This window comes from Artemia sp. Qi Xiang Cuo, chromosome 21 (assembly GCF_049724085.1).
Source record: "Artemia sp. Qi Xiang Cuo chromosome 21, ASM4972408v1, whole genome shotgun sequence".
Lineage (NCBI taxonomy): Eukaryota > Metazoa > Arthropoda > Branchiopoda > Anostraca > Artemiidae > Artemia > Artemia sp. Qi Xiang Cuo.
The window spans coordinates 3889942-3911897 of record NC_142814.1 but is presented as its reverse complement, the minus strand read 5'-3'; the positions used below and the strand labels follow the sequence as shown (position 1 = coordinate 3911897).

Below are 21956 nucleotides of genomic sequence, written 5' to 3'. Positions count from 1 at the left end.
CTTTAAGCTCAATATAATCAACGGTAAAAGTGTCGGAAACACTAATTTCATTTTTGCTGACTACCCACCTGCCTTCTCCACAGACACCTGTATATTTCTCTACGCTTCATTTGTGGAAACATCACGTGTCGGTAATTCAAATTTCACCCTGCTACGAGTTCTTTAAATAAATAACAATAAAGAGCATGATCATCACAACAATATAAAGCATCTTCAGTATATTCACGTAAAAAATTCCTATATTGAACTCTGTCATTAAACACTAATAAACGAATTAGGCGATCCCATATCATTTTCAAAAGGTTTGGATGTGATTAAATGCAATTTTCGACCCAACTTTAAAAAGCAAGATGTCTCATAAAAAAGTGGTATTCACTTGTCCTGATATTGACTGCTATATTACTACTCTTGGTCCCAGACAACAGGGCAATGGAATGGACTACTACAAAGGTCGCTCGTCAATGTCTGGCTATGGTCTTGGCAGTTAGTTTGCTAAGCTGTTTCGCTCTTCACTACCACTGGCTAGAAAATATCTTGTACCGGCTGCGACAGATTTTGCATCCTCTACACTATACGATTGGGGCTCTGTCAAGGATTTTAAAGAAAATGCTTCGGAAAATTTTAGGTCCAATGCGCGAAACCTTGGCGAGAAATTAAAACAGACTGGTAAAGGTCTAGAAAGGTCAAGAAACAATGCATCCCTCATCAGTCTCCACTCAGGTCGAAAACGTAAGATACCCCTTTTGTCAAAGAAAAGAAGTAGAAAGACGACACTAAGTGTAACCAGAAGCCCCAAGAAGAAAATTGTCTGATCGAAACTAGATTTCTTCTCCTAAGATTTCCTACCTACCGCATAAGGATTCTCAACCTTCAATCACCGCCTCATTGAATCTATTCAATGCTGAAAATGTTGATGTGAGTGTCAAGCATGGATACTATGAACAATTTTATCCACAACAACCCCTCTCCGATAATATCCACTTTCAAATTTATTCAAATGAAGACTACTTTATGGACTTGTCTTCAACATTTATAGATTTGCAAATGAAAGTCTGGAAATCCGATAATACACTGCCAATTCGGGCCGATGGAATATCCTATGAAAAATGTTTAATACAAAATTTATTTCGTCAAATTAGTGTCTACATAAATGTCACACTGGTGAGCACAAGCACCAATCTCTCAAATTATACAAGCTCTATACAATTCATGCTGATGACACCCAATTCATACAAGGAATTGAGAGGCGCCTCCAATGGATATGAATATATTACTAATACTGATGGTACAGATGCACTTAAAAATAGTACAACTAGTGAATTACATTTAGTCGGAAAAATATATCATGAAATATATAATATACCCCAATGGCTGCCGCCCAATGTTAAAGTGGATATAAAACTAACGCTTGCACCCTCTAAGTCCATATTGAGAAAAGAACTTGCTGGTAATCCTGATGTATGTCTCTACCTCACCTCAGCAATACTTCATGAACGTAAATAACACTTCATGAGTTCTGTTGCTTTGGGCGTGGAAAAACTTAGAGCCAATGGCAACAACATTAAACTACTTGGTCCTTATACAATCAACAATCAGTGTCATATTACAATGGGCTCACGCGCCTTCACTGATTCATCATTTATCAATGGTGAAATCTACTCGAAATTGGCTTTGGTATTTGTAAAAAATGGCAGTGCAATTGGATCATTGACTGAATGCCCACATAAATTCGAGATGTTTGGACTTTCATCTCTTGTGTGCAAAGTAAACGGCATCCCACTCTACAATCTATCTTTTGATAAATCCTATAGAACATTGTACGAGTTGACCATGCAAACCCTAGATCATGACTCTCAACTATTTGAAAATGGTATAACCGAAGATATGTTTGCTAAAACACATGTTATCATTTTACTGGATTTGTTGGGTCCACAGGATATGAGTATCGTACGTACGGGGAGTGTGCGTGTAGAGTGTACATTTGCCATCCCATTGGCTGAGAGTATTGCCTTAATCTCACTAAATCAATATGAAACTTATTGGGAAATCACTCCCGAAGGCAGTGTTCTACTAGACTTGGCGCCATGAACACCGGTCAAATAATCAATGTATTTGATATGGACCCCTACATGTCCCATTACAAATCCTATTGTCTACCCTCGGACTGTCTTGGAAAAATTTAAAGTGTCAACAATGCATTGATTATTGTTAATAGCAGTCCGTCGACTGTGCTGACGGGTCATTGGCTGTACTTCTTTCAAACAATGAAGACGATTGAATTTTTTGATCCTCTTGGTCTACCCTATACATTCTACACGCCTCACATCAGCAACTATATTGAGAGAAGTGGGAAAACTATTATTCAAAATCGGAAGAGGGTGCAGGATCTAACGACTAAAAGCTGTGGCTTCCATGCACGGCTATATTTTGTGTTCCGATATCGTGGTTATACTTACAAGCACTTTCTCAATATTTATGGTGACAATCAACGTCTGAACGACTTTCTAGTGGAAAATTTTCTCTCAGACCTATATAGTATTGATTTCAGTGTCCTAAGAGTAAAGTGATTAAAAAATGTTTGTGAATTTGCTTATTAATAAAATGTATATATACAACAATGTCTTTAAATCTACACTTTAGATTTCTACATCTTCGATGTATATGCAAGTGTCGTGAACCAATAGTGCCGATAAATACTTTGGATTCACTGTATATTTATCTTTATTGACTTAAAAGTCATAGTCACATTTTCTACAGTACAATGTAACTTCACTCTTGTCATATCTCTTTGTATAGTCAATGATACTATTTGCATTCATATTATGAAATTCACGAGTTTCAATCTGTCTATTTGAAGCAATATCACATACAGTGTTTTCAAGTGGTGAATCACATTCGGTCAATGCCAAATAAAAATCACTTGGTTTATAGTAATTGCAGGTGTTCTAGCCGAAACAAGGTTTAAGAGAATCGAGTGTGGTTGTGTTCAGACATTTTAATCGTAGACCAGAGTCGTTTTCCAAGACAAGTTTAACTCTATGCCGGTATTAAGCTCAGAGAAGTCAAACAACCACACGGGTAGGATTCTGTCAAATCATAGTGGGGTAAGTATTCTCCCACTGATCACATTTATCATAGTGACAATTGGAGCATAGGTGCCCGCTAGGGTGAGAGTCACACACCTCTTCGCTCGATAAATTCAAAGTGTAGGAAAGGGGAGAGGAGTAACTCTGTGACGTTGCCTCTTTCGAATGATGGGGGAGCCATCTACATTGGCAATGAAAGTATATCCACAATATGATTCTGCCTTGTTCCAATTAATATATCAATAAATTGGGTATAAGCATTTGAATCACATTTTAAAAGTTTCATACAATAGTCCAATGGGGGAGAATCACTCCTCATTATATTGTCAAGTGTTCCCTGACAAGAGAATATCCTGCGTTTAAGAGATAACTCGAGAAAATCATCATCCAAAATCAAATGTTTTTCCATAAACACTACATGATTCTCTCTTTCTCAAATTTATTCATTTTTCAATCCTTTCACTCCAACTGCTGACTCTAGACTGACCCTGATTCGTTAGCTCTAACCACTTCCCCTTCGATTACGCAATCAAGTTCTCGGAAATTCACTTCCCCTTCGGTTACGCAATCAAGTTCTCGGAAATTCACTTCCCCCTCGATTACGCAATCAATTTCTCGTAAATTTACTTCCCCCTCGAGTCCCAGATCAATAACATTGTTCCCGTTAGAATTCAATGCACATGTGCAACCTATGCCCCAGAGTTATTACACATAGAAACATCAAATAAATCAATCTTGGAAAAGGAGGTCATTGACCCCATTAACCACGTGTTCTCCCTAATGAATCCATGCCCTTATATGGGGTGCAAAAAAAGTTGTAGGTGGCAGCAGGGGTGAGGGGTGGGAGTAGCACCCCCTCTTCTACTTACACTTAGCGTCAGACAAGACAAAGAGAAGTGACAGAATACATGTAAAATATATAATTCGGGCTTTCAAATTAGGGGGGGGGGTAAAGTATTTGGACAGTGTGAAGTTAGAAAACAATTCTTACAACATAATATGCAGAATAATTGTACCTAACAAATTAGGCATGCAGAACTGCTATACTTTACCCCCCCCCCCTCTCCCTCTAATGTGAAAGTATATAGCCCAAATTTGTTTCTTAAGTATTATATTTTTATCGCACTTAAATATATTTCATTAGGATTGAGCGTCATTAGGATAATATTAGGTAGGGGGGTATATCATACAAGTACCGTCAACTTTATTATTCCTTTGATTTTATGCTTTTTTTTGTTTTTATGTTTTTAATTCAAAAACATTATTTTATTATCTCTTTGTTACTTCTTTAACATAAATTCCTCTTTCGCTAGTAATCAACTAATTTATAAGGCAACACATTTAGACACTAAATCAAATTAAACATTTTTTTCCTTTTTTTTAGGGAAAACATGTCAAAAAATGATTCATCCTTGGGTTTGACAGATCCAAAGTGAAAACCCGTACTTACCCATAAAACTTGGTTTATCTCTCACTCATACTTTAATCCTCTGTTTACTTAGCAAACACATAAGTATAAATCAGTCTTTGCTAAATAAAAAAATCCAACTCATTTCCTTAAATTTGGTAAAAAAATGCATCGCCGTAAATAAACAAAGCGATCATAAAGATAAATAAACTGGAGTTTTGGGAAAAAGTTTTAAGAGAAGCTCAAAAAGCAATGTCTGATAAGCTTATTTGAAAAGATAAAAAGACTTTGTTTAGCTTTTTCCGTTTAATGACTTAAAAAACAACCATTTTTTATTCGATATTTGTAATAATAGACATATTTTGCATTAGAAAGATGAAATTGTCAAGAAATAAATCAAACAAATCAGTAAGGCACAAAAAACTTCGTTTTTACGGTGGCATTTTGAAACTGTACAATTCTGAAATATTTATAAAAAAAATAAGTTTTATATAAAAAGAAAAATACACCATAGACAGTCCTTATTTTAACTGAGAACTTAGTTATTTTCTGTTGATTGTTTTCACTTTTATTTCTATCCACTGAGGTCTTGGAACATATCCCCCTCCAACCAATTTTTTGAAAAATATGTTTCATAAAAATTATGCTATAGTGAAAACACTCAAATATATGCCTCGCACAATATTTTTGGTATTGCTTAAAAAAAAAGCTTCATGGGGCTCGAAAATATACAACATAGTTGACAATAAATCACTGACTTTCTCACTGATTTGGACTGAAAACTTAGTTATTCTTTGTTGACTGTTTTCACTTTTATTTCTAGGCTGAGGTCTTAGAACATATTCTCCCCCTCCAACTACTTTTTTTCAATGTTTCATAAAAATTATGCTATAAGTGAGAACACTCAAATATAAGCTTCACACAATATTTTTTGTATTGCTTCAAAAATATCCTTCAAGGGGCTCGAAAATATACAACATAGAAAAGGATTTCTAAGAACAGGTGTAGCTAGGAGAGAATATTAGGCACTGGTATAGCCAGGATGGGATCACATTAACTAAAGAAACACTTGCTCCATTTCGGAAAATCTTTGAAATTTTGGGAGAAATTACAAACTCTTTATGCTTCTTGCTCTTTACGATAGGGGAGGGGGGGGGGAAGGTTCAATACTGAAAAAAAAACTAAAAATTATACTACAACATTAATGACGTCACTACAGACGTGGCTACGGATCTACTTTTCCAAGAAACTCCAGCAACATTTTACAATATTCTTGAAATCTTGGTTGATGTCACAAGCCCTTAATACTCCTTTTTTGTTAGGATGAGGGGAGGCGTGCTAGAAAAGACCTATGTATGATCGTATATCATTAAAAACGTCGTTACAGACGAGGGAATAGACCCTTCTCGCCAAGAAAATCCAGCAGCATTCTCTAATATTCTTGAAATTTTGGTCAGTGTCGAAAGCTAATGATACTCGTTGTTGGTTAGGATGGAGGGGGGGGGGTGTAATACTGAACCTAAATGCATAAGAGATAAAAGTTTTGAGGTAGACATTTTGTTACAAATAGTTCAAAGTTCTGATAACAAAAAACTCCGGTGTTGACACAGCCCCCCCCCCAGGGCCCGGGGGTAGGCATTGTAAGTTATGCCCTGGGGGCATATGTGGTTTTTATGGAAGGGATGCTCGTATAAAATTCCTAGAGGGCTCATTTGATTGGAAATTGAAAGTTGTAATTCACTTTTTAAGAGTTAAAAGTGATTGGAGGGCAGCTAGCCTCCCCCCGCACTCCATTTATTTTTCTCCCAGAGGCACTTCATAAATAAGAGGTCGTCGTATAAACTTCAAAGGGGGCTCAATCGATTGGAAATCGAGAGTTCTAGTGCCCTTGTTAAGAGTCAAAAGGGGTCAGAGGGAATCTGGCCCCCCTAACCCTTTTTCCCCGAATACGTCTGATAAAAAAGTTGAGGTAGCCATTTTGTTAAAAATAGTTCAAAGATCAAATAACAAAAACTCCTTTACGTATGGTCATTTCATTGAAAATAGTTCAAAGGTCAGATAGAAAAAACTCCTGTGTCAAGATAATCCCCCCCCCAGGGCCGGGGCAGGCGTTGTAAGTATTTCTCTGGGGGCATATATGGTTCTTATGGAAGGTATGCTCGTATAAACTTCAGAGAGGGTTCATTTGAATGGAAATTAAAAGTTGTAGTTCATTTTCTCAGAGTGAAAAAACATCAGAGGGCAATTAGCCCCTCCCGCCCTCCACACCTTTGGATGTATCGGATGGATAAACCCATTCGATAAAAATTTCAGGTGACAATTTTGTTAAAAATAGTTCAACCATCAGAAATTAAAACTCAAGGGTTGACACAACCCCCCAGGGCCCAGGGACAGGTGTTGTAAGTTATGCTCTTGGGGTAAATATGGTTATTATGGAAGGGATGCTCGTATATACTTCAGAGAGGGCTCATTTGATTGAAGATAGAAATTTCTAGTTCACTTTTAAACAGTCAAAAGAGACCTTAGGAGCTTAAACTAGAGAAGCTTAAGCTTAAGCTAAGAAGCTTAATCTAGTCCCCCCACGCCCTTTTTCCCCAACCCATCCGATAAAAATTTTGAGATAGCAATTTTGTTAAAAATAGTTCAAACATCAGATAATAAAAACTCCGAGGTTGACACAAACCCATTTCACTTTGATGTTGTTACTTTGATGTCAGTTTTGACACTTTGATTAATATTTGATTTTTTTTTTTTTTAATTTTGATTTTGAAACAAGTAAGTTTTAAAAACTTGAAACTTTTTGCAATCAAAGACGAACAAAAAATAATTAAAAAAAAAACTTTCCAAAAAATAAGTTTATCAAGGAAAAGTAAATGTAATATTAAACTTAAGATCAGCAGATACAAATACCTTTTATAATTCAAACTCAAAACGACCAGAAATTACTATTAAAGAATAAATGAAACCCAAAACGAACAGAAATCAAATAAACAATCATAGCAAAAAAATTAAACAAGTAATAATATAAATGAATAAATAGATCTTAAAGCAAGTAATGCTTAGATTTAATATGCTTGAATATTAAGCTTAAAACGAAAAAAAATATTTTCCTATTGAAGTATAAATGAAACTTAAAACGAACAGAAATTAAATGAACAATCAATGCAAACAAACATACAATAGATATTAATGTAAATGAATAAATAAATCTTAAAACGAGTGAAATTTAAATTGAATATACAAATTAAGCTGGAAACAAACAAAAATCACCACAAACAAGAGTTTGGGTATGACCTCCTTCTCTCATTGTAAAAGTCTAAAACCTACTGCCTAATTGGCGCTTTACTGAAAACCAATTTTATGACAAATATTTTCTTTTGTATTTAACATTGAAAATACACATTGAAATTATAGTAAAATTTTGAACTGATGACCTTTCAACATTTAATATTATCATAAATCAAATATTCAGTTTAATTTATTAGCCCTTTTTAAACTTGTTAAAGACAAATATAGTTTCCATACAAACAATTGTTTGGATACTGCCTCCTTTCCTAACTGTAAATAAAAACCGAAAGCCTACTGCGTCATTGGCGCTTAACTGAAAACGGATTATATTACAAATATTTTCTTTTCATGTTCTTAAAGCATTGAAAATAAAAATACAATTATAGTTAAATAAATTTTTGAACTGATGGATCTTTCAACAATTAATATCATTATACATCAAATATTCAATTTGATGTTGTTTATACTTTCCAAGACTGTTCAAGATGCATATAGTTTTCAGTAAGGCGCAATGACGCAGTAGGTTTTAGACTTTTACAGTGAGATAAATAGTTCAAATATTTTTAACTTGTAAATTTAATCAGGGGTGGTAACCTGTTTTTTTGTAAATTCTTTAAAATAAATATAGTACTGTATTTTTGATAGACCCATCTGCCAATCTTAATCTATAGAGGAGTAATATCTGCTCTACTAGACTTTTTTGGCGTCGTTTCTATGTTACACTGATGCGGTATCGTGGAAGTTTATTAAGGTGTGAGTTTTTATTTATTTGTTTTGTCTTTTGTATTTTTTTTCTCTTGTTGTGTTATTTTTTGTTTTGTCTTTTTATTTAGATGATTTAACTGTTTTTATTTCTTTTTCCCTTTTTTCCGTTGATAAAGGCTCCTTGATATGGATTCGAAATAATCGGATTTTTTTTTATTAAGTAATGTGTTGTTTGTTTTTTATTCTTTGTCACTGCTTTATTTAAATTAAATCCGTTTTTCTCGCTGAATTTTTCGGTTAGGTTATAAGTCTCAGAAATAGGTTATTAATTAGATTAGAATATCTGCAATAAAAATCTCAGAAATACTCAATATTCATCATTAGTGCACGAAGACAACAACTCACTCATAGTCGCTTGGTGTATGTCCGAAATATTTGTTAAATACCCTTATTTTGGACTTTCGCAGGTGAATGTCGACATTTATCAGATTTCGGTCTTTTGCCGTAACATATGTAATTCAAACGCATGGACCTGATTTCACTGTAAAAATAAGTAGTTGAAATATCTACAGCTCATTTTCGATCATTAGTTGAGCTGAAAAGCTCACAACGTGGAGATAGCACGGAAAGCCATAACCTCCCTGGTCCAGTTCCAAAAAATGCTAGGAAAAAACTTGGTATTAACGCCGGACAAGTGGTAATTCGACCAATTCTGTCATATGATGAAGCAGGTCAACGAGACTCAAGTTTTGAACCATATTGCCCCTTTAATAGGGGTACAGAGGCTGATCTGCTTAATGATCACCTTAGAGCATCCCAGAATTGCCCAGAGCTATAAGATAAGTAAGTTTATTTTTGCCCTTTTATATACATACAAAAAAGAAGCGGATTAATGAAAAAGAAAAGAGAAGAAATGAAAAACATAGACAAAATATCAACTTCTGAACAGCACAACACGCATAATTAATCCAAACAACATTCACATATGATACTAAATGGTAGAAAATGAAAGAACAAGTACAGAGCGTCACAGGTCAATAGTAACCGAGTGTAAAAAAAAACAACCAATTTTTATATCAGTAGATAAATGAAAAGAACTGGCTTATTATACTATTTTCAAATATATATGATTCATTAAGTTTAGTGTTACCCATCAAAAGATACGAGCATTATGAGAAAATCTGCTTTATATTCGAATAAGTGGGAAAGATCTTTAAAAATCAAGGGATATTAACAAAAATCACACCATTAGATTCAGCCTGTCAGAGAAACCTACTGTAGTGGTCTCAAGCTTCTATCTACAAAAATGTGGAATTTTGTATTTGCTGGATCGCGAATGCGTGTATGCGTTTGTTCGTTTTTTTTTTTTTTTTTTTTTTTTTTTTTTTTTTTTTTTTTTTAGGGGGTGATCGTATCGAACCAATAGTCCTAGAAAATCGGCAGTGGGCTTATTCGAATGACAATTACAAGTTCTAGTGTCCTTTTTAGTGACCAAAATGGTTGGGGGACAGATATCCCCTCTCCACCCTCGCCAAAGTTGTCTGATCAAAATTTTGAGATATCCATTTTTTTCGTCATAGTTCAGTGGTCCTATAACCACACTTTCGGTGATGATATAACCAACCATAGTCCCCAGGGAAAGGGCTGATAGTTACACAATTATGGCAATGTAAGGGGAACAGGAATCATTCGAACAGGCTCATTCGAACAAGAATTACAAGTTCTAGTCCTCTGTTTAAGTCACCAAAAAAGGTTGGAGGGCTAACTGCCCTCCAACCTTTTTGTCCCGATTCTTTAAGAACGACTCCTGAAACACAAGGGCCTTATCAGAATAAGGAACTTTTTTAAAAGTACTAAAAAACTTTAGCGTAAAAATGAGGTATGTTATGATGCTAGCTTCAGAAAATTGACCAGGTCGCGTTTGAATATCTTAAAAGCAGTTTATGCAATCGAACAATCAGCATATAATCAAAATATATCACTTAATAGAATATTACAGTCCTTGACTGTAACAAATGGGAGAAAACGACCAAAGGCACATAAGAAACTGGGAAATTCAAGAACAAAACTTAATTTGCATTATCAGCATATTAAGAAATGATTTTATTTATTACTTCTTGATGGATTGGTTTTTCCACACGACCTTTAAAATCGTGTACACCATTGTGTACACCATACACCATGTGTACACCAGTACACCATTTTGTGTCTCATGAATTTCCTGGGATTATTTGAAAAACGATAAGAAATTAAATAAAAAAAAACATTTCTTCCAACTGAACGTAAGGAGCAACATTAAAACGTCAAACGAACAGAAATGATTCCGTATATAAAAGGGCCTGCTTCCTCTTCAACTCCTAGCTCTTTACGCTAAAGTTTGTATTAGTTTAAAAAGTAGAGTTGTCACAAAGAGTCAGATTTTAGCGTAAAGACCAATGTGTTAAGAAGGGTCCAGCCCCTTTCATATGCGGAATCATTTCTGTTCGTTTTAAGTTTTAATATCGCTTCTTACTTTTAGTTGAAAAACTTTTTTTTATATATTTAATTTCGTATTAAAGACATCATACTCAGCATTATTCACGACGTCTAAAGGGTCAGGATCAGAACGTTTTTGTAAAATAAAACTATTCCTGCAAAACAAGAGGAGACTTGACAGGAAATTAAAATTTGCCTTGGCGAAAAATTCCCCCTGAGAGGCAAAATATAAATTACGTGTGGCATAGCCAAGGAACAATACAGTTTAGCGAGTAGGACATTGTATGTAACTGTACTTCAGCAGAGCACATTAGGCACGTTGTCACCAACGTTGTAGCAGGGGTCACACTCTGAGCCCCGTATTGCCAAGCAGAAGCAGAACAGACAAATAAGATGTGGTTTACCAAGGGCATCATAAACAAGAAACTCAGTCTTTGTTGCACAGACGGCAAGTCCTAGGAGTTTATATCTAGAAGTCAGTGAGTCGAGGTTTTCCTGTAAGGTAGAGACGCTCTTATCAGCAAACTCATTGCTACTGCTACTACTACTACTACTAACAACTCATCGTACCACCAAGTCGCCTGAGGCAACACAGCAACGTAATCTCCTCCTCCATCCCAATTTATTCAAAGCCTCCCTTTTACACCCTCTTACGAAGTTCCCATTTCCTTTAAATCTTTCTTTATGATGTCCTCCCACCCCAGACGAGAACGAACTGCTTTCCGTTTAGCCCTAGACGATTGGCCGAAAAAACAATCTTCGGAAATCTGTCATCCTTCATCCGCACAATGTGCCCTAGCCATCTCAATCTTTCTTTCATTATAGCCCTAGAGAGCGGTATTGAACCACATTTTTCGTACAGCCTATTGTTTGAAATACGGTCAGTCAGCCGGGTACCCAGAACAATCCTTAAGCAATTTATCTGGAAAACATCTAGCAAATCTTCATCCACTTTTCGGAGCATCCATGCTTCAGAGCCATATTTGACCACTGGCATCACTGTAGCTTTTAATATTCTAATCTTTGCAGACTTATCTTCTTATTCTTCCAAACTTTTTTTTTAACTGTGAAAAAACACCCTGAGCCTTGGCGATTCTACTTTTAACATATTCACTGCTCCCACCGTCTTTACTAATAATACCACCAAGGTAAGTGAAGCTGTCTACCTGATCAATCTTTCTACAAACTACAAACTTTCTACTTATATACAAACTCATTACTGCTTAGGTGCGAGGGGTTGCAGAAGCTTAACGATAATTCTGTAAAGGATTGCCATCAAGGATAGAAATAAAGTGGAGAAGGAGACAGCGCTGGTTTATCAAAATAATACAATGGCCTATTACATTAATGGTTAAGGTTCTCACGATACATCGGGACTGGAGTAGTGAAAGAATGCCCCTTAGTTGAATGAGAATGCCCTTTAGTGATACTGCCCCTTAGTGATAGAATGCCCCTTAGGTGAATGAGAAGATAACAAGTTATAGCCTAAGGGAATTGGTTGCTGTCTTCTACGCAGAAATATTTGGAATAGAACATGCGGCTAAAAGCCTGACGCAAATAAAAAGTATTGGAGGAGCATATGTTTCTTAACAGAGAACCAAGCAGGCCTTGAGGCTCTTGAAAATATTAAGAGCAGGCAAAAAAGCGAAGTGGAATGCAATGAAGCGTCAAACATACTCTTCCTTGAAATGCAACAGCAGCCAAAGGAATCGAGTTTCACTGATATGGGCTCCAGGGTACTCTGGAGTCACAGGTAATGAATTGGTAGAAGAAGCAGCTAAAGCCGGCACCCTACTGAGAGGCTACGAACGGAACCTTTCATTTCCATCTCTCAAAGCTACTGAAAAGCGGCAATAGGGGGGGGGGACACTGCTATGAGAAAGTAAAGCAAAAGCTTAATCCCACCAGAATAGATATTTACGGCTATAAGCCATCCTAGTCCAGTGGGTTGATCCGCTGGATTTAGGATTCTTTGTCTGAGAGGGCGCGGGTTCAAATTCTAGTGCACCCAATTATTTGGTTGGTTTGGGACGAGGGTCACTGTTGTGACTCTGTAAGCTCAACAAGAGTCGACCCAGCTCTGGTTGGCCCCCAACCCGCCATTGCACTTCCTGGCTGAAGGGCCAAGAAACGGAGATCAGCACCGCCGGTAGGGACTGACTGTAAAGTCCAATGCCGAATTCTTTACCCTTTTTTTTACGACTTAATAGGTCAGAAATACACACAATAACAGAAGTCTACATGTATTTAGAATTTTCAGAATTATCTCGCCTGAACAGGACAAGCAGAATTCCTAATTTCCAAAAAATGTCTGGTGACCGTGGAAACAAGAAGGCTTCTAACAGAAGCCTTCCGGCTTAGAATAGAAGCCTAATGTCCAGCCGGCATAAGGTACCGGTTGGAGATATTTTACCAACTGGATTTTAAGCTGGAGGGCATAGTTAAGGATGGTGACGTCCAACAGCTGGCAAAATATAATATAAGAACGGGGGAACTATAGATTAGTCCCCCTCCCACTAATAAGGTTGCTTTTTGGAGAAAGCCAAATGGCATTTGTGGCCCACAGCCTTTACTAAATTTAGCGAGTCTGTCCATAGTAATAATAATAGCAAGTGGGATGCAATGCTTTTTTGAAAAAAAAAAACTTAAAGAGACATCTTCAAAACTGACTAAAATACGGAAAAACGAACTTGACTGCCGATAGAATGTGATCAGAAGAAAGTAGTAATGGACATGAAAAAAATCTAATTGTTTGAATTGGTTAAGCGTAAAATTACACAACCATTTTTTTTAATTAGTAAGAACCAAGAATTTAATTTTTAATGAAAATACCTCCGAAAATAAAAAAAAGGGGGGGGGGTGTGAAAAATAATCTTTCACCAAACAGCTTAAAAAGGTGCTGCTGTCCTTTTAAGGTGTAATTGCCATTAGGAATCAACATGTTGTTACTGTTTGAATTTTTGAGTACGAAACCCCATGCCAAATTTAAACTAATAAGATTTACTTATTTATTTTCGCAGTTCAACGTGACAACACTGACAAAAATGGGATGCATCTCTATAAATACCATAATTTGAAACTATGAAAAGAAAAATCCTCGAAAATCGCAGTTTTCAGGTATGAATAGACCTAAGATGGGTCCAGGGATAATTTGTGTATGTCCTTGGTACTTTAAGGGAATGGACTATAAAATAATTCGGAAAAGTGTCACGAGGCGTTTCCAACTCAACCATGCCTAAATTAATTGACAATATTAAGCTCATAGAAATTTTTTCATTTCTCAGAGACTGATGACAGAAATTTTGGCAATTTTCGAAAAATGCCAAAATCAGAGAATCTTTGTTATTTCTCAGAGACTAACGACGGAAATTTTGGCAATTTTCGAAAATTGTCAAAATCATAGGAATTCTTTTATTTCTCAGAGACTGACGACAAAAATTTTTGGCAATTTTCGACACTTACTAAAATCATAGAATCTTTTTGATTTCTCAGAGATTAACGACGGAAATTTTGGCAATTTTCGAAAATTGCCAAAATCATGGAAATGTTTTTATTTCTCAGAGACTGACGACGGAAATTTTTCAATTTTCGAAAATTTCCAAAATCATAGAAATTTTTTTATTTCTCAGAGACTGACGACGGAAATTTTGGCAGTTTTCGAAAATTGCCAAAGTCATAGAATTTTTTATATTTCTCAGAGATTGACGACGGATATTTGGAAATTTTTGAAAATTGCCAAAATCAGATATTTTTGTATTTCTCAGCGACTGACGACGAAAATTTTGGCAATTTTCAAAAATTACCAAAATCATTAAGATATTGACAAAGAATTATACCCTGCTTTAAAAATATAATCTTCCATATTATTTTTTTTATTACAGGTCTTGTTTCTTGTCTTCCAAAATTAATTAAGGTCAAGATTAACTGTCAGGTATAGGCTACTGTTCAGTAGTTTTATTTTCAGTAAATTTGATAACTGGTCAAGTTTCATGTTCATTGTTTAAACTGATGTTAAAATTAGTTTGGACAACATTTTAATTACTTTAATTTTTATCATATCTCATCGAATGTCGTGAACATGGTGATTAACTTGACACTAATGATCGATCTTAGTTACAATAAATATTGTCTATTTACTTGGGTGATACTTACACTAGTAGTAAAAACTAAAAAGTTCCTTGTTCTTCAGACTTACTTAGTATGTTTAAGGGTCCTTAGTATAAATAAAATAAAAAAATACTTCAGTTTATTAGTAATGGTAATAAAACGTAATTTCTAATAAAATTAGAATATAGCCGACTTCAAACTTTGTTAAAGCTTTGTTTCACGAAAACTCCCGCGTAAGAAATTCGGATCGCAAAAACTAATCTCGTGTTATTTTTCTGCTTCTTTACGAAATGCACCTTGGGGTATATACAAAATATCAAATGGCTTTCCCAATAAGATATTACTTATATATTTTTTTCAAAGATATTTATTTGATATCAAAGACGCCAACGTATATATTTTTGTATAACAATACATTTTCTGCATAGAATCCAATTATTTGATTTTTTTTTTAATATCTGATATCTATTTGAAATCTTATTGTGACGGACAGACCAACAGAATCAGGTACCTTGGTTTCTAGCCCCTTTAATTGTGCAGCTGATCTATTGATGTGAACCCTGATAAAATATTTAACCAAGTTTAACTAACTTGGTTTAACTTAGTTTAACTAAGTTTAACTTGGTTTAACTAAGTTTAACTTAACTAACAAGTTATACTAACTTGGACAAAAAAATTAGACTGAACGAAGTCTAACTCCGATTGTAATCATAGGTGAAGGTGGGATTCCCTGGAATCTTGTCTCTGGACACCTAACAGAAGGACTTGTATAATACCAACCGATTTAGGTTCAAAAAATCCTTGACATTAGGAAACTTAGCAGAAGGAGCCATTTTATCTCAACTAAGCCAGGAGCCTTACCAGAGAAACTTACCAAGGACACTTACCAGAAGGAGCCATTTTACCTCAACTAAGCCAGGAGCCTTACCAGAGAAACTTACCAAGAAAAATTACCAGAAGGAGCCATTTTATCTCAACTAAGCCAGGAGCCTTACCAGTGAAACTTACCAAGGAAACTTACCAGAAGAAGCCATTTTATCTCAACTAAGCCTGGTGGGATCAGGACCTGACCTAAAATCTACGGGGGAAGGAGGGAAAGAGGTGCCTATATTCTTTTGATGAGGATATCTACTAGTATGATCTGTCGGGTCTCAACCAAACTCGACGAGAAGTAAGAGTAAGTAACATATTTATGCCTTTTGAGGGTACTGCCACCCTGGAGGGAGGTGAAACGAAAATTCTTCTTCTCGGGGTATATACAAGAAAAGACTGCTGAATATAAAGACGACTTGATGAGAGAGAATAGCTAGTGTCCTAATTGTATTTTGGGGACTTCCCGGCCTGTACAGGGAATTGATTGAAGGGTTAAATTCCTAAAATAAGGGTATCCAGTGAAATGGATTGTTGAATATAAAACAAACTTACTAAAAAGTTCTTGACATAGTTGTGTATTTTGGCAATCGGGATTAAATTTGCTTCTTTGGGGAAGGGGCAATACTCGTGGATTTCTTTTTTTTGTCAAAAATATCTTGCCATCCACTTAATTTCTAGGTGCACTATTGGAATTCAGCTAAACGTGGCTAGCATTGAAAGCTATGGTTTCCTGTGTCCGTGGTCAGCTCTGCGAGGGAATAGCTGCATTCTTGTATTGCACATCGAATAGAAGTGCTTATCTCAACTAGATGTGAAATTGATTAGTAGCTAGGAATTCAATTGCACCGTTAGGAGGTTTCAATGTGTTCCGATGCTGTGGCGTAATTTCGTCAAAATCCAGGAGGAGGGGGGGGGGCAAATTTTGAGCCAATTTTTCGAAATCATATGAAATGACAGTATAAACTGAAAAATAAGCCAAATAGTACCATAAAGTTAAAGATATACTAAAGAAAGCTGGCCCGTTTCTGTGGTTGCTTGAATTATGCAGAATTATCTTAGTTTTGACAAAATTTTTGAAGACACTAAATTTAAGCTGAAGGGGGGTGGCAAACTGGGGTCTAGGGGGAGGGGCAAATCGAGGTCTGGGAAGGGCAGTTACTTCCTTTCCCCACAGCAGATTACACCCTTGATCCGATAGCTATAAGAGTATTTGGTAACATATGCAAGGGTTGTATGTGCTTTGAGATTTCGTTCTTTTTTCTAAGGAGCACCTTTCACATCCGTAAACCCACCATTGTATAGATTGTTTGCAACCATTAGAAATATTCATGAGTAATCTTCTTCAACTCAGTTATGATCATCACACATGGTAAGGGCAGTATATTGAAAGCCCCTCGCGAGATTATTCCGAAAAGACTCCACACCCAGAGACAGCATGCCCCAATCAATGTACAAGGTAGCTTTTTGTAAAAGTACACATATATTTTCACTGATTTCAAAAAGAAGCCTTTGCTATTCATTCTGCAGCACTGTCTGCCCAATATACTTCGCCCTGTTATGATCATCACAAAGGGTAAAAGGATTAAGATGATGTTCCCCTGAGATTATTAAAAAAGGACTCCCCAACCATAAAATTCTTAATCAAGAGAAAATATTTTTCTTGTCTAGTCAAACGTATTACCTCCAACTCCAGAAAATTTCTCTGGATCCTCTTAGGGCTAGACCGGTATACATGTACATTTAAAAATCCTACAAAAAAAAAAAAAATTATATATTAATGGATGATCAAATTTTCAAATATTACTTACATCATAAAATATGGCTAGTATAGCTGGAAAGAACGTCACGGATATGAAATAATTGACAACCGCAGACAGGCAAGCATACGTACACAGGACTTCCAATTTTCTCACTCCTAAAAGAAAAAATGACTATAAGTATTAAAAAGAAACGTTGGCCCCTCCCTGGACCTTGGTTAGTAATAAAGTATTTATAAGTTCAAAAACCTTAGAACATATAAATAAGCACTGGAACTGGTACTGGCACTGGAACTGGTGAGGCGTAGTCTGCACTCTAAATCGTGATTCGCAGTGTATGCTATATCATGTGCCTATCTTTTATTTTCCTAATTTTTTTTTGGTCACCTTTCCAATTACAAGCTACTAATAGTGGAAAAAAAACTCATTTGAGAAAACAGTTTTATATTTGGTTAAACAGACGAGTCGCTATTTTTACTGTTGGTGCGGCTTCCACGTAAAACTACAAGAAGCAAAAACTAAAAATACCTGAAAAAACGCAAAAGTGTTAAAAACAATATCTAACATAAATTTGACTGAAAGGAAGAAAAAAGCGGATATGCTACTTTCTGTAGGCCTACAGTTTCAGCTGATAAAAAAAATACCGACTCGCTTCCAAAAAACACCTGTGAACCTGCCTAAGAAACCCTTAAAAATATTGACGAATTGCTATAACAACTTATCCCATGCTTCTCAAACGATAATGTTGAAATAGAATGCCAAAAATAAGTTTGATGATTGATGTCACGGGAGTAAAAAATTACCTGAGAAAGGATGTTCACTAAGTTTTGTTCAAATATGTACAGGAGATGATACAAGATGGTATTACAAGAATCGCCAAAATGTTTGCAACGTTTGTAGTTTTTTAAAATATGTTAAGGATATAATGCATGATTTTTGCAATTTATTTGCAACGTTCAAAATTTCTTGTAAATAAATACGGGATGTAATGCAGGTTTTTTGCAATGTTTCCATACGGTTTAAAATTATTGCCAACATGCCTAATAATTTGTTTGTAGGTAAGGGATACAACTTCAAGGAGTAATTTAGGTAAGTTTTCGCAACTATATCAGTGAATTATAATTTTTCCCATAAAAAAAGGGCAAATTTTCTGCGGGAAAACAGTTTTATTGGATGAGAGAGAGAGAGTTCAAGCTTGTGGGATTTAATACTGTTTTGATTTTTTTTTTTTTCAAAAAGGAACAACCATTGATTAAATTTCGAAACACTTATTTGAATCGCCCATAAAAACATAGGAAATACCTAAGCCCTAATGTTTAGTTTACTGAATAAACAACTTTTACTATTATCCTATTATATATCAAAGGACAATTTCAGAGTTGCTTTCACCAATAATCTGCCTCCGGTATCTCTCATTTCTTTTCTGTACGGCAGACACTGGACTAGCAACTCCGTACCGTAAGGTTAGGGAGCTGTTGCTAGTCCAGAGAGGCAGCCGTAACAAATATTTCGCGTCCTTGTAGAAACACTTCCGTATATCCCTAATATCTGAAGCAGTAAGAAGAGACCAAAATGGTGCAAGGGCAAGTAGATGCGGAACAGCAAATGAATTATAAACGCTAGCTAAGATACGACGGTTAAATTTAAACTTTAAGGCAACTAGTAAACCATACACATTCCTAGATTTTCCGGCAAAAAAATCTCATAGAAGTTGACGCGTGGCGCGAAGATTATACCCAATCGGTACACCAAGATATGTCAGTGTATCTTGTGCTTTAATAACATGTTCACCTAACTGAACATTTGTCGGGCAATCTAAACGGTGATTGAACACCAGAAACTCAGTCTTACTCTAATTAGATTGAAGACCAATACGTTTATACTCCCTATCGAGAGTTCGAAAATTTTCCTCAATTCCAAAGGCTGTTCTACTAATATCAAGGATGTAATCCGCATAGTTAGCAATCGAAAACATATACTACTACTACTACTAATAACAACTCACCGCAGCACACAGCCGCCTGAGGCCAACACAGCTACGCACGCTCCTCCTCCATCCCAATCTATTCAAAGCCTCCCTTTTTAGCCCGCCCATGAATTTCCCATTTCCTTTAAATCTTTTTTTATGACGTCCTCCCACCCCAGACGAGGACGACCTGCTTTCCGTTTAGCCCTGGACGGTTGGCCGAAAAGAACAATCTTCGGCAATCTGTCATCCTTCATCCACACAACGTGGCCTAGCAACCTCAACCTTTCTTTCATTATAGCCCTAGCGGTATTTAACCACATTTTTCGTATAGCCTATTGTTTGAAATACGGTCAGTCAGCCGGGTACCCATAACAATCCTTAAGCAATTTCTCTGGAAAACATATAGCAAATCTTCATCCGCTTTTCGGAGCACCCATGCTTCAGTGCCATATTTGACCACTGTCATCACTATAGTTTCTAATATTCTAATCTTCGTTCCCAGATTTATTTTCTTATTCTTCCAAACTTTTTTTTAACTCTGAAAAAACACACCGTGCCATGGGTACTCTACTTTTAACACCTTCACTGCTCCAACCATCTTTACTAATCATACCTGATCAATCTTTTCATTACCCAACTTCACCTTTTCATCTTCACTTATTCCTAGCCTTAGTGACTTAGTCTTTTTAACATTAATTTTCAAACCTATTCTAGCACCCTGAACTCGCCAAAACTCTAAAACTTCATTTATTTTGCTCACGCTTTCATCTAGGAAACTTAAATCCTCACCATAATCTAAGTCCAGGAGACTTTTTCCTCCCCATTTGATTCCGTGGTCTCCCATTGCCTTTCCTGAGCTCCTTAAGACAAAGTCCATCAAAATAATCCATATAAAGGGGGACAGAACACAACCCAGCTTAACTCCTGGTTCAATACAAAACCAGCTGCTAACCTCATTTCCTACTTTAACCGCAGCAGTGTTATTCTCGTACACAGCACTAATCACTTTAATGTATTTGTCTGGTATACCATACAAGGATAAGACCTTCAATAAAGCTCTTCTATCAGCAGAATCGAACGCTTGCTCATAATCTTTAAAAATGAGGACGATAGGTGTTTGATAGTTCAGGCACTTCTCAATTATTAGCCTAAGAGTGAAAATTTGGTCAAAACATCCTCTACCTTTTTTAAAACCGCACTGTTGTTCTCTTAAAACTTTGTCTACGGCATCTCTCAGTCTAAAAAGTATCGTATTACTAAGTACTTTATTACCTACAGAGACCAGACTAATTCCTCGATAATTACCACACTCACTTTTATCACCTTTCTTATAAAGTGGTTTAATTAAGGTTTTCCTAAAATCTTTAGGTACTTCCCCTTTTTCAAAAACCTTTTTCATAATCTTCAATAACTTATTTCTAACCTCAGAGCCACCATATTTAAGAAACTTATTTCCAACACTATCAGCACCAGGAGCTTTGTTATTTTTTAATTCTTTTAGTACTGTCGCTCATTCTTCCTCACAAAAAAAATCTTCCTTCACATCCAATATATCACAAACTTTTTCATTTTCCTCTATATCTCTTCCTTCAACTCTATCTCGGTTAAGAAAATTCTCAAAATGTTCGGCCCATCTCTCTTTAGTTTTTTCTTATCGCCAATTGTGGCCCCGTTTCTATCTTTAACTGGGCCAAGTCCGCATTGACTACTCCCTCTCAGTGTATTTACATGCCAGTACAATATTTTACTATTATGCCGTCTAGCTGCATCTTCCAGATCCTCGGCAATTTCATCCATGGCCTCTACTTCACACCTCCTTAGTTCATATTTTAATGCTTTCTCCAATTTCTTTACATTCCTTTTTTTTTCATATGATCTATCACTCAGATAATTCTTGTACAAGTCCTTTCTCCTTTCTATCAAACATAAAGCTTTTTCACTAATATTCTTAGCTGCAGTTCTAGCTTTCTTCCCTAAGACACCTTCAGCAACTTCACAAGTTATTTTTCTAAAATTATTCCAACCATTTTCCACATTATCAAATTTTAAACTCTCGAGTTTAGTATTCAACTGTTCCTGGAAAGTTTTTTTCAGATTCTTATCCTGGAGTCTACCAACATCATAACTTCCCGGGAGGTAGTTACCCTTCCGCTATTTCAGCTTTTGACACTACTAGATGGTGATCTTTATTCTTAACATCAATAACGGCACTCCTATATACCCTAGTATCTTGTATTGATCCTGCCAGTCTTCAGTTTACAATAACTTAATCCATAAGGTTTACTGTC

The 21956-nt window shown here is 35.9% G+C and overlaps 1 protein-coding gene across 1 annotated transcript in view; it reads right to left on the bottom strand.

The window, feature by feature from the left end:
- The window catches only part of Hmgcr (HMG coenzyme A reductase), a 184313-nt gene that overhangs the window by 80899 nt on the left and 81458 nt on the right, over nt 1–21956 (bottom strand). The window contains 1 exon segment of the mRNA XM_089107011.1: nt 17751–17857. Within this exon segment, the coding sequence (XP_088963137.1) occupies nt 17751–17857 (107 nt within the window).